General features: G+C 36.1%; 1 protein-coding gene across 1 annotated transcript; it reads right to left on the bottom strand.

Annotated features, from left to right (window-relative positions):
• Positions 1-2,521: 2,521 nt before the first annotated feature.
• Positions 2,522-12,141, bottom strand: LOC103502447 (S-formylglutathione hydrolase). The gene is made up of 7 exons (XM_008466381.3): positions 11,802-12,141; positions 11,351-11,468; positions 10,537-10,584; positions 9,357-9,553; positions 3,692-3,790; positions 3,544-3,609; positions 2,522-2,881 (listed from the first exon to the last, which is right to left on the bottom strand). Exons 1-7 carry the CDS (start codon positions 11,946-11,948, stop codon positions 2,699-2,701), a joined length of 858 nt encoding a protein of 285 aa, XP_008464603.1. The 5' UTR covers positions 11,949-12,141; the 3' UTR covers positions 2,522-2,698.
• Positions 12,142-12,356: the final 215 nt, after the last annotated feature.

The following is a 12,356-nucleotide window of genomic DNA, read 5'->3' as shown; positions in this document are numbered from 1 at the left end:
AACTAGCCTAATATTTAAGAGTTTATACGATTTGAAATCAAAGAGGTAAACTCTTTTTGTTGTGCTTAAAATTCATAATTTTGTTGAACTTTTTTAACGTGGAACAATTGTACTTTTAATATTTAATAAAAAAACTCAATATATTGTTTTGAACAAGATGACAATTAATCTGTATTAGATAGATTCAACTTTTTCTCCATTGATTTATTCCTATTCACTTGAGTTAACCCAACTCAACTCAATTTGTAGTAGTATAAAATTATTAGTTAAGTTATAAATCATTTAGTACACCCCAATGAGCTCGCTTCCCAAACTATATTTTGGATAAATGTGTAAGTATAATGTTTAGATGGAAGTCCTTGGTTATGGAATCTCTGAACTGAAAAGGCTTAAGACCAAGACGAACAAAGAAACCGTTCAAGGACCACTTCTAACCCCATAATAAGAGCTAAGTCTAATGCACCGTCATTCACCTTTTTCTGGGACCGATACAATAAGTTCTTAGACTTGGCCTTTTTTTTTTTTGCGGGAATGTATTTTCAATGGTTTTTGACACGCCAAATGTTTGCTACTCTTTGGAAGCATCGGCAACTTTTCGATCATTTTGATTGGCACCTTATTATTCCCCTAATGAATTCGTTTTCCGGCCTATACTTTGGGTAAATATGTAAGGGACCACATCAGGAACGTAGGCGAAAGTCCTTGGTCCTGGAATCCCTGAAATGGAAAGGCTTAGGACCAAGAAAAAAATAAAAAAATCGTTGAAGGACCACTTTTGGTCCTAAAGTAAGAGCTGAATCAGAGGCATCATCATTCACCTTTTTTTTTGGTCTGAAACCAATAGTTCTTAAACCTGGCCCATCGTCTTTTTGGGAATGCATTTTTTGTAGTTTTTGACTTTAACCAAATGTTCGCCATCGGTTTATAGGTTACACCTTAAACAAATTGTTCAATAGTGAATTAGTAGGACTTATGAAGCAAGATATAATCTCAAGGGTAAAATGGTATTTTGACCCAGTTAATGTTACGAACAACTTGTGAATGATTAACTTACTGATTATGATTATATCATATGAATACAAATATATTCAAGTGAAGGAAGTGCAACTATGAGATTTTAGTAGAATGATTTGTTAGTTAACGAATGTTGATTAGCACGATCTAAAAAGGTTTATGCATTAATCTTGGATCGTTAGAGTCTATGATTTATAGGTCATTAGGTTCCCTTGTATCATATGAAATTAACTTATAACAATGTTTAGGTAATGAGAGAGAAACCAACAGATATGTGTCATATAACCATCAGTTATAAGTTTCAGATAAGCTTTATGTTTTAATGTGATTTAAATATTAAAAATGTGAATTAAGCTTGGAATTGATGGAAATAGTAAAAGTTGTAAAAAATCAAAATGTTGATTTTTAACTTTAAAAAGTCAAACTTTGTTCAACTTTATATTTAAATATGATCTGAATTTCAAAAAAATGAATGCGAATTCATGCTCGAAAGTTCAAAATTAGTCGGACAAAATGGTGAAAAATCAAAATGATTTATTCAATGAGTTTCAAGATATTAGGGCGTACGGGTGAGAATAAACCGAAAAAGAAAAAGAAGAAAAAAGAAAAAGTACTAAAGAATGAATTTAAACCAAGACAAGTTATGAAGACCAAATATTGTTGTAAGATCAACAATTGTCAAGTGAGATAGAGTTAGCATCTAAACAAACTAACATAGTCTTCAGTGATTTCATCCAAACAAACTCAGTCTCAAAAAATCACTTTTGATTTTTTAAATTATTAAAGAAATACTTTTAATTAATCAAAATCAATTTTAATACTACAAATACCATTTGTAAATGAAACATTGAATTGATTTTAAAAGATTAAAAATGTATCTTAAAATTTTTTTGAAATGATTAAATCGTAACCAAACATGTACTAAACTTTTGATATAGTAACTACATAACTTATTTTTTTCCCTAGCACCGTAATTATATGGTTACAATAACTACTAACTCCGAAGGTTACTAACTCCGAAGGATAGTAAAACCCAAAGATGAAAATATTCATGAATATGTCATTATATTCATAAATCGAAGGGTTCAATATCAATATTAAATAAATATTCACTAATATCTCCAACATTTTCTTAGAATTGCTCGTAAAGCATAAAAAAAATGTCATTTATTTACTCCAACATCTGTAATTTAGTTTGAGAGTAAAATCAACATACTTGTTAATCTAAATAAATTTTAGAATTCCGTAACTTACATAAATATTTGTCAATATCGATGTTTTATCGATATATCCGTCAATATATCCATTAGATTCAAAACTTTCTATCAACATTAATATTTTAATCCTGGTAACACAACACAAACTTTGCTTGACCCAGCTCACTAAACCACACACAATTTCTCAGGAAAACTAAAGACTATTAATCATAAGAATAAAGAATGTAACATCATTAGGCGAAAACCAACTCTATTATAAACTCTATAGCAAGGAACCAAATAGCAAAAGGTTCACCAACCAAAGGACAAGTTTTCACATTCACATTCACATTACCAGATATCCCCAGTACACATACTGAAAATAGCATCATCATATTCACCAAAATTATAAAGTCACCATGCCTTTCTTAACTTCTCACAGAATAGAAATTAGATAAGAGACAGCAGATCATAAGCAGCACAAGGTCTTAAGGAAGCCTAAGAGCTTGAGAGTGGTGCCGGATGTGATCATCCATGAAGGAAGCAATGAAAAAGTAAGAGTGATTGTAACCTGGTTGCAGCCTCAAGAGGAGAGGAGCATTCACAGCTCTGCATGCCTCTTCAAACTTGTGCGGCAGCAACTGTCCATGTAAGAATTCATCATCTTCTCCCTGTTTGTGTTTAACACAAAAAAGAGTAAAATCAGCGTCTCGCAAGCTTATCAATATAAGGAGGTAGGGAAGTTAACTAGTAAAGCCTCATCGTGTCGTTCAATGAGCACAGAAGACTTTTTCACCAGGTTCGTTACCTTGCTAGTGACTGTAATGTTGTGGTGGTGACTTGAAATAGTATGGCGGTGTACGGTGTTCGAGTCTCAGTTTCCTTTTCAGGTCACACCCACCCCAATTTCCACTTAAAATGTAGTCGGATATCAACTCCAAGGGTCATTTTGAAATGTTTATGAAAAGTCTTGGGTGCTATTACAATTTTAAAGAGAATAGAGGCATTTTTTAAAAGAACAAAGTTCAAGAGTACTTTTGTAATTCAGCATACAATTTTTATGATGAAACTAAATGCAAATTGAAAGAATAAACATTTACAAAGCGTTTAAGAGTTCGGAGACCCTAAATGAAATTCAAAAATTAAAATAAAAAAATTGTTAAAAATGTATTTAAGAGTTCAAGAACAAAACAAATTAAATTTCAGAACAAGATGTTTTGATTTAAACACAGGAAGCTTCAAATGATAGGTTTTTAGTTTTCTATGCCGCCAATGGCACAGACGTAAAGAAATAATTTGCAATGTGAAAGTTGGACGAACAAAAAAGCATTACCTGATCGATTAAAATTGTAGCTGATAGATCGTGAAACTTTGAAATTAGATGAGTAGCATCGTATTCCTACAGTTATCCAGTTTCAATAGTTAAGAAATTTTGCATTCTTACATTAAATTGTGAAAATTGCTATCTCATGAAAACTCACCTCCCAGTCAGCTTTGTTGCTACCCAGATAATTTGTGAATGCCTTCTGGCCCCAGGGACAGTTTACAGGATTGGCAATGGGTGAAAAGGCAGACACTGACTGAAAAATTAAGCAGAAAATGCTTATGGGTGAAAAGTAACTAAACACAAGATAACATAAACAACAATTTAGTTATCAGATGGAAGCAACAAATTGTAAACTTATCCCTATTTTTCTTTTCTCGGAGTGTTTGGGGATGGGGAGAGCATACAGAATTCTGTCGAGCGAATACCTTTGTCTTCAAAAGAAAAGACCTTTAGGGTGTTTGCCCTTAGGACTAGAGAGGGAGTGGTTAGCCCATTCCATGTTTGGCCAATTAGGATTTTCCTAATCCTAGTATTATGATAATACTTGTTCTCACTCTCCCTTTCTCCTCTTCCTCACTTCACTCCTCTCACTAAGCTCTAAATATTTATCAAGTCTGCCGCCAAACACAGATTATAATTGTCTGCACCTCAAACGCAGACTATAATAATTCTCAAATTATTATAATCTTTAGACTATTATAAGTCACTCCTCGCCCCAAACGCCCCTTAAAGTAATTGTAATGGTAATGGTAATTTACATTATTCTGAATCTTAAACAGAAAATCGAACAAGAGATTCTCCTTATGGAAAGTAAAGACAAAGAGAAAACACACACGGGTTTACGTGGAAACCCTAGTATAAGAAGAAAAACCACGGGAGAGAGTGTTCATGTTATTTTCTTATGCAACAAAATAATACAAGAGGGGAAGATTAATAGGCATCTCGTTCCTTATTTCAAAAAGGAAATAACAATTAGGGTTACATAAAATACAAAGGAACCCTTGAGCTTTCAACAAACAACAAGCCTACTAATTCTAACACTCCCCCTTAATTTGGGATATAAATGTTAATAAGACCCAACTTGCTAACACAGGATCAAAACTCTGTCTGAGAAGCCCCTTGGTGAGAACGTTAGCAATCTGTTGACTTGAGGGAATGTAAGTAATGCATACAGCACCATTGCCTAGTCTTTCTTTAATAAAGTGTATAAATCTCCACATGTTTGGTTCTGTCATGTTGAATCGGGTTATTAGCGATGCTAATAGCAACCTTGTTATCACAAAATAATTTCATAAGTACCTCATAGTCTTGACGAAAATCAAATAACACTTCTGTAGCCAAATCTCCTCACATATTCACAAACTCATAGCCCTGTACTCAGCTTCAGTACTGTTTCTAGCCACAATGTATTGCTTTTCTCCTCCAATATACGAGATTGCCCAACACGAAAGTACAGTACCCAGAGGTAGATTTTCTGTCAACAATAAACCCTTGCTCAGTCTGAATCAGTATAGGGCTCAATACACTGTCTGTCAGTTTTCTTGAACAACCCTTTACTAGGAGTAGTTTTCAAATATCTTAAAATTCTGTCAACTACCTCCATTTGTTCCTCGTAATGCAAGGAGCCTGCATGAACTAACTAACTGTACTAACAGCATAGCAGATATCTAGTCTAGTGTGAGATAAGTAGATCAATTTCCCCACAAGGTGTTGAAGTTTTTCTTTATCAACTGAATTTTCCAGTTTAGCATTGAACGCAATAGATGTATTAGCAGGTTGGCATCCCATCATACCTGTTTCAGTCAACAAATCAAAAGTGTACTTTCTTTGAGATACAAAGATACCTTCTTCCGAACTAGCTATCTCCACCCCAAAGAAGTACTTTAGATTCCCCAGTTCTTTAATTTCAAGTTCATCTCCCATCTTCTTTTTCATTTGGACGATTTCAACAATTTCATCCCCAAATAGCACAATGTCATCAACATAGACGATCAATACAACAATCTTCCTAACCTTGGAGACTTTTATAAACAGACTGTGATCAGAGTGCCCCTGACTATATCCTTGGGACTTGATGAAGGTGGTAAACCTACCAAACCATGCTCTCAATGATTGTTTCAACTTCTCAAACAAGATTTCTAAAGCTTGCAAACCCGATGGTCAAACTGGGCTTCAAAACCTAGAGGGGGACTCATATAGACTTCCTTTTCTAAATCTCCATTCAAGAACGCATTTTTTAACGTCTAGTTGATATGGGGGTAAATCTTTATTCACAGCAATAAACAACAGGACCCTAACGGTGTTTTACTTTGCAACAAGAGAAAAAGTCTCGGAGTAGTCGACCTCAGTTTGAGTAAACTCTTTTGCAACTAACATGGCCTTGTGTCTGTCTAGAGTCCCATTTGCTTTGTAATCGAATGTAAACACTCATTTACATCCCACAGTTTTATGCCCTTTGGGGAGAGCATACAGCTCCCAAGTCTTGTTCTTTTTAGGGGTTGTTTGGATAGAGGGAATATGGATAAAAATAACATTGCTAGGAATAAATTATGCCTGAGAATATAATGCATGGGAATACGACGTCTGGGAATTAATTATAACTATGTTTGGTTGTGCAGGAAATGATATCATGATCGTTTACCAGCTAAACAATCATTTATCCTCTTACGCGATCGTTTAGCTTTCTATATGATCGTTTATTCTCTTACACGATTGTTTAGCTTTCTACCTTCAAACGATCGTTACTTCTTACAAGATCGGCTAACTTTCCATACAATCGTTTAACTTCCTACAGGATCGTTTAGCTTTCTATACAATCGTTTATCCTCTTACGTGATCGTTTAGCTTTCTACCTTCAGACAATCGTTTATTTCTTACACAATCGGCTAACTTTCCATATGATCGTTTAACTTCCTACATGATTGTTTAACAAAATGCTCCTTAAAAACTTGATGAAAACAAAATGATAATGATTTTGAACAAATCATTCAAATTAAAACGAAATTGAAGTCGTTAATCCACAGATGCACAAGAAACAACAATACTCTCACCTCCCCAAATATCCTTCACAAGCAAACAAGATCAAAACAAGAAATCAACAGTGAAAAACTTCAGTTTCTCTCTCTAAACTATGAATCGACTGAATGAGAGAGAAATAGAGAGAGAGAATCAAACCAATGTGACGCTTCCAATGACAATAGACTAGAGAACAAGAAACCATAGAAGAGAATTGATTATAGGTTAAATAAGGAAAGACCTTGGTAAGATGGGTATGATCATTAATGAAGGTTACAAACCACTGTTTCTCAGAAGAGGTGGTAACCTTGGATGGGTCCCAAACATCACTATGGAAAAGGGTGAAAGTTTGGGTTGGTTTATATAGTTATGAGGGAAAGGAGACCCGATGTTGTTTAGCCCGAACACACATATAACAAGATAAGGTAGAAACATCAACTTTAGAGAAGAGATGGAGAAATAAATAATTCATATATTGAATGTTTGGTTGGCCCGAAGGGAAATGCCAAAACCATCTTTTTCAGAAGTTAAAAATATGAAAATAAAAACTAGTCCTAGAAGTACTACTAGAGGAAGCATCATCGTTAAGGAGGTAAAGTCCCTTATTGTGCCAGACAGTGCTAATCATCCTCCTCAAGCTCAAATCCAGAATAGAAACAAAATCAGGTAAGAAAGTTGCTTTGCAATTCGACTCATAAGTAATCTTGCTTATAGATAACAAATTATATGAAAATTTGGGCACATGCAACACATTTTGTAGGGTAGCCCTTCAAAGGGAAAAATTTGCCCCTTCCTAGCTAAGGGGACCATTGAACCATCTCAATTTTGATTGTCCCGTTACCGGCACAAGGAACATAAGAAACAAAACTCTTAGAAGAACATGTCAAATGATATGTTGCACCAGAATCTAGAATCCAAAGATTCTTCCCATCAACATTGACAAGACTAAGGGACTAAGGCATACCTGACTGGGTAGCTCTTAGTGTGGTCGAACTTTTAGTGTGACTAAATGGTTGAGAAGTTCCGGCAGATACACTCACATAAGCTCGCACTGAATTATGTTTGTTCTTCGGAGGATGTTTCTTACCTTCTGGGGAACAACCATGTAATTTCCAACATTGTTCCTTGGCGTGCCGCTATTTCTTGCAATGCATACATATAGGGACCAGTTTTCCATTGTGCTTCTCACTGTTATGAGTAGAGGACCTCACATAGAAGACAACAGAATCAATGGTAGGGGTGGTTAGAATATTCGTAGGGCTTATACGGTCCTCCTTAAGACGGACTTCAAAACAAACCTCCATCAAGTAGGGAATAGGTCTCCAAACTTGGAGTTGAGACCAACAAGGAAATCATAAGTTTTGTCAATCTCTTCAATTCTAAAATGTAGTATGTCATCACTGGAACAGTTCCAGACAATCTTTCTGCATAGGTCCATTTCCGGCCATATGAGGCAAAGTTTGTTAAAATGGGATGTAACATTGACCGCTGCTTGCATTCATGAACTTATTTGCGCAGTGCATAGAGCCAAGAGGCTTCTAACGCTTGAAATACCGTTTTTGAGTAGTGTCCCAAATATCCTTAGCAATAGTAGCATACAGTAAGAGCTTGCCAATCTGTGACTCCATACTATTGATTATCGTGGCTCAAATGAGAGAATCCTCGCCTTTCTAGTAACGTTCCTGGGAATCTCCTGGTGAAGGGCGTGGTATCTCTCCCGTTAGAAAACCAAATTTGTGGCAACCCTCAAGGATCATTTTAACATATTGGGACTAGCATAAGTGATTTTGGTTATTCAGCTTCTCCCCTGTAAAGACTCTTGTAGTTTGTGTCACAGAACTAGACACGTAAGAAGAAGATAATAGGAACGAAGTTACTGAATTCTTAGAATACATAAGCAAATTGGTCGAATGTCAGGACTAGATGTGTGTGTAGGGGCTCCAAACATTGCCTCAAGTGTTGCAAGTTGCTGTCGAAGCATAGCCAACTGTTGTTGGATGGTGTCCTGCACCTTTGGTTTGGATTGAGCTGAAAACTCACCAACTTCAAATCCTGACTAGGTATGGAGATCACCAACACCACGACAATTGAAAAGGATTTTCTTGTATAGGGTGGAGATGAGGAAGAAGATGGCTCAATTGAAAATTTATCAAGGTTGGGGCACCTGTTGATGCAATGGTGTGCAGGCAGCAAATTGTTCTGGTTGGCTGTAAACGACACTTGTTGGTGCGTGCAACTGCAAGGGAACACTCACCAACATGGTCTGAATGCTATTCAGTGTCGCATGCATGGCATGTTGTTGCAGATTCAACGTCACATGGACCTCAAACGGCTGCAATTGGAGGAAAGTTTCATGCGGGGGCCCATGCGGCTAAAGAGGGACATTCGCTGGCATGGTCTGAAGGCGGCGGAAGAGGTCCTCCATGGCGGCGACGATCCTCGCATCCACAACGGCGGCTTGAATATTGGCTGCACAGTAGCCTCCTCTATTTGGGTTCCATTAAGTGCAGTGTCGTCTAGGGTTTCGTCGCCATCTTGCTTTAATACCATATTAAACGTAACGACATAGAGAAAACACACTGATGTACGTGGAAATCCTAGTACTGGGAGAAAAACCATGGGAGAGAGTTTTCTTGATATTTTCTTATGTAACAAAATAATAAAAGGGGGGAAGATTAGTAGGCAACAAGATCCTTAGTTAAAAAAGGAAAGAATAATTAGGGTTACATAAAATACAAAAGAATCCTTGAGCTTTCAACACACATCAAGCCCACTAATTCTAACAAGATTATATCAACAAATACCTTATATTTGTCCAAGTTTTTCAGGTAGATCGTTAGAGCACCATGCCCGCCCATAGAGTGACCAAATATAGATGCTCGCGATGTATCAAGCTGCTGAAAGTTCTCACTCAGAAGTTTAGGTAGTTCCTTGACAACATAATCATACATACGCCAATTTTTCCATTTCTCTTGTGTAGCATTGAGATAAAATCCAGCACCTATTTAAGAACAAGAAAAAGAGAAGGAAAAGGTTAAACTAAATTCATAATTTTGTATGTGCTAACAAGAATGCATTTTATTTTGAGAAACTAAACTGCCATATAGAGAACCTAAACTGCCATATAGAACAAGATGTAAAATACATCGAAAGTAGGATTCGTAATAGGACTATACATACACTCTAGGAAGCACAGGTACCGACATCCGATACAGTGACACGGCGACACGACACTCACATGGCGACACGCCATTTTTAAAAAAAGTAGGACACGATACGTCAGGGACATGTCAATTTAAAAAAAATTAAATATATGTTATGCATATAAACATATTACATAACAAGGATTTAAATTAAAAACATCAAAATAACAAGTTGAGAGCTATAAAATTAAATAAAACTAAAAAAAAAAGATATGTCAACTCTTCTTGGAGAAGTTCATGTGACCGGCGAGAGAGATGGGTGGCGACGGCAACCGGTGAGAGGGTTAGGGCACAGAGGGTTGGTGGCCTAGTGGGAACAATTAGAGAAGAGAGGGTGGAGTGCGTAAAGCTTTTCGTTTTAAGAGAAAATTAAAGAAAAAAATAAACTTAATCATTATTGCCATTGGGCCGAACTAATGGGCCATTTCTATGGGGTTTCTTTTCTCCAGCTGTGATAGGGCCATGTCTTGGCTGTGTTCGGAGTGTGTCCAAAATTTAAGAAAAAAAAAAAAGAAAAATAATTGACACGCCAACGGGTGTGTCAAGGACGTGTTGGCGGTGTGTCGAGGCGTGTCAATGTCAAAAACGTGTACGACACTAATACTTGGCCATAGTAGGAGTGTCGGTGCTTCTTAGCATACACTTAACTCCATAAATGAGAAAAAATTGGTAATAGTAAGGGCCAGGTTTTTAATGTACATTGGTTCAATTTGAAAAGCAACAAAATATTATATCGAAGTTATCTTGTTTGACTACAATATGACAGTCAGAAGTAACATACCGACACCAAAATCCCAACTGTCTGACTCTCCTTCGACATTCAGGCCTCCTATCAAAAGAATGAGCCAAAATATATACATAAGATCCAGGCCACATTTCATCAATAGAAAGTACTCGCTTCCATATTGAAAAACTGTTAGAAATAAGATAAGTTTCATATCAACATGTCAAGCACAGTAAAAATTAAACACAATTGCCAAACCAATGAATCTAAGCTAAAAGGGGAAAAATGGATTTCTGCAGGAAAGTTAACTTCACTTCGTATTGCCAAGTTTCAAATATCACTCCTCATAAAATACCTATAAAGAAGATAAATGCGTGTGATACGACAAAAATATGCTTTGAAATTGCTGGAAAAAAAAATGAAGGTTCCATCTTATGAACGTTGTGAGACATCCCGTCCACTTCAAACAAAAGATTTTCCTTTATCCCATAAATTATTGCAGTTATTTACCATGGCAGATCGTTTCATGGCCTTCCAACCAGTAGTTCATTAAAGTTATAGTTATTTTACATTCACAGTAGAAGAATTCAAAACATATAACCCTGCTGGGTCAACTAGATATCATCAAAACACATATTTTAGAATGCAAAATTTGTTAATTTATAATACATTAGAACTTAAAAGAATTATTAGCAAAATCGAAGTGAGTTCAAAGTCGTTGAGTTGAAAGCACAAGGATAAGAAATTCCCTTCTTAACATCATCAATACTTGAAAATGAGTTCCAAAGTCGATGAGTTGAGAGCACAAGGATAAGAAATTCCCTTCTTAACATCATCAATACTTGAAAATGAGTTCCGAAGTTGTTCTTACTTGGAGATGTATCAGGTGCAATTAAAGCAACACCTTCACTGGAAGCAGTGCGTTGTGCTCCTGCTTTGATTATAAAATTCTCATCCGAACACGTAAGACCAGAGAGCCAGTACAGTACCTAGCCAATAACAAAATCAATCATTAACGATTCCAATAGATTTTCGGGGGGGGGGGGGGGGGGGGGGCTTGGAAATACTCCAACAACAATCAAATACCCAGAATAATAACTGCGACATTCACTCTGCAAAAACTCACATCCAACGGCGGTAATTTGAAATGACATCACACAAACATATACAAACACGAAAACCCCAAGATCAAACAGAAAACAAATCGTTCCAGAAATCAAAGATCAGAAACATTCAAAAAATTACTTAAGGATTCGAGTATCAAATTGTAATCGAATGGGTATCAACGAAATTGAATTGAAAGAGGAAATGAGAGAATTTACTGGAAATTTATGGGACGGGAGAGGAGATGGAGGGAAGTAAATGTAGAAGGTCATGGAGCAGCCAAGAGTTGGGCTGTAATGGCGGTATCTCCGGTTGTATCCTCCGAACATCTTGGAGCAGGTGATTTCGGTTGGCTTGAGGTCCATTTTCAGAGTGTTCGAAGAAAAATGTTGGGGATGGAAAGGAGAGATGATTGATACTGGGAGATCGTCGTTCGAGTGAGGCTTGAGTTGGAAATGGAAGAGCAATAGAGTGACACTTGTTCAAGGATCACACAAATATCAGGAGGATTTGTATGTATGGGGTAAAGAATAGGATAATTTTGAAGTGTTTAGCGGTATTTTTTTTGTTTTTTTGTTTTTTTTGAGATATTATTCTTAATATTATTCTCAAATTATTCCGGTAATTAATCAGTATATTCTTTTCTTTTGTGGCTATTTTGTTGTGTATACGTAGGCTTGAACATTCAGTAAAATATCAATGAAAATAAACAAATATTCAAGAAAATCTATATTTTAACCTAGTCATCGCACGTTAAGACCTTCAAACCTGTC

The sequence above is a fragment of the Cucumis melo genome, chromosome 8 (genome assembly GCF_025177605.1).
Source record: "Cucumis melo cultivar AY chromosome 8, USDA_Cmelo_AY_1.0, whole genome shotgun sequence".
In the NCBI taxonomy this organism is placed as follows: Eukaryota; Viridiplantae; Streptophyta; class Magnoliopsida; order Cucurbitales; family Cucurbitaceae; genus Cucumis; species Cucumis melo.
Note: the sequence above shows the minus strand (reverse complement) of the source record. Positions and strands in the feature narration are given on the sequence as shown.

Excerpts from the sequence above, each read along its gene's own strand:
- LOC103502447 (XM_008466381.3), bottom strand. The coding sequence starts at position 11,948 with ATGGACCTCAAGCCAACCGAAATCACCTGCTCCAAGATGTTCGGAGGA. Across the intron at positions 10,585-11,350 it reads TGCACCTGATACATCTCCAA|GAGGCCTGAATGTCGAAGGA; the intron begins GTAAGAACAACT and ends TTCTTTTGATAG. Across the intron at positions 3,791-9,356 it reads AAAACTTGGACAAATATAAG|TCAGTGTCTGCCTTTTCACC; the intron begins GTATTTGTTGAT and ends TTAATTTTTCAG.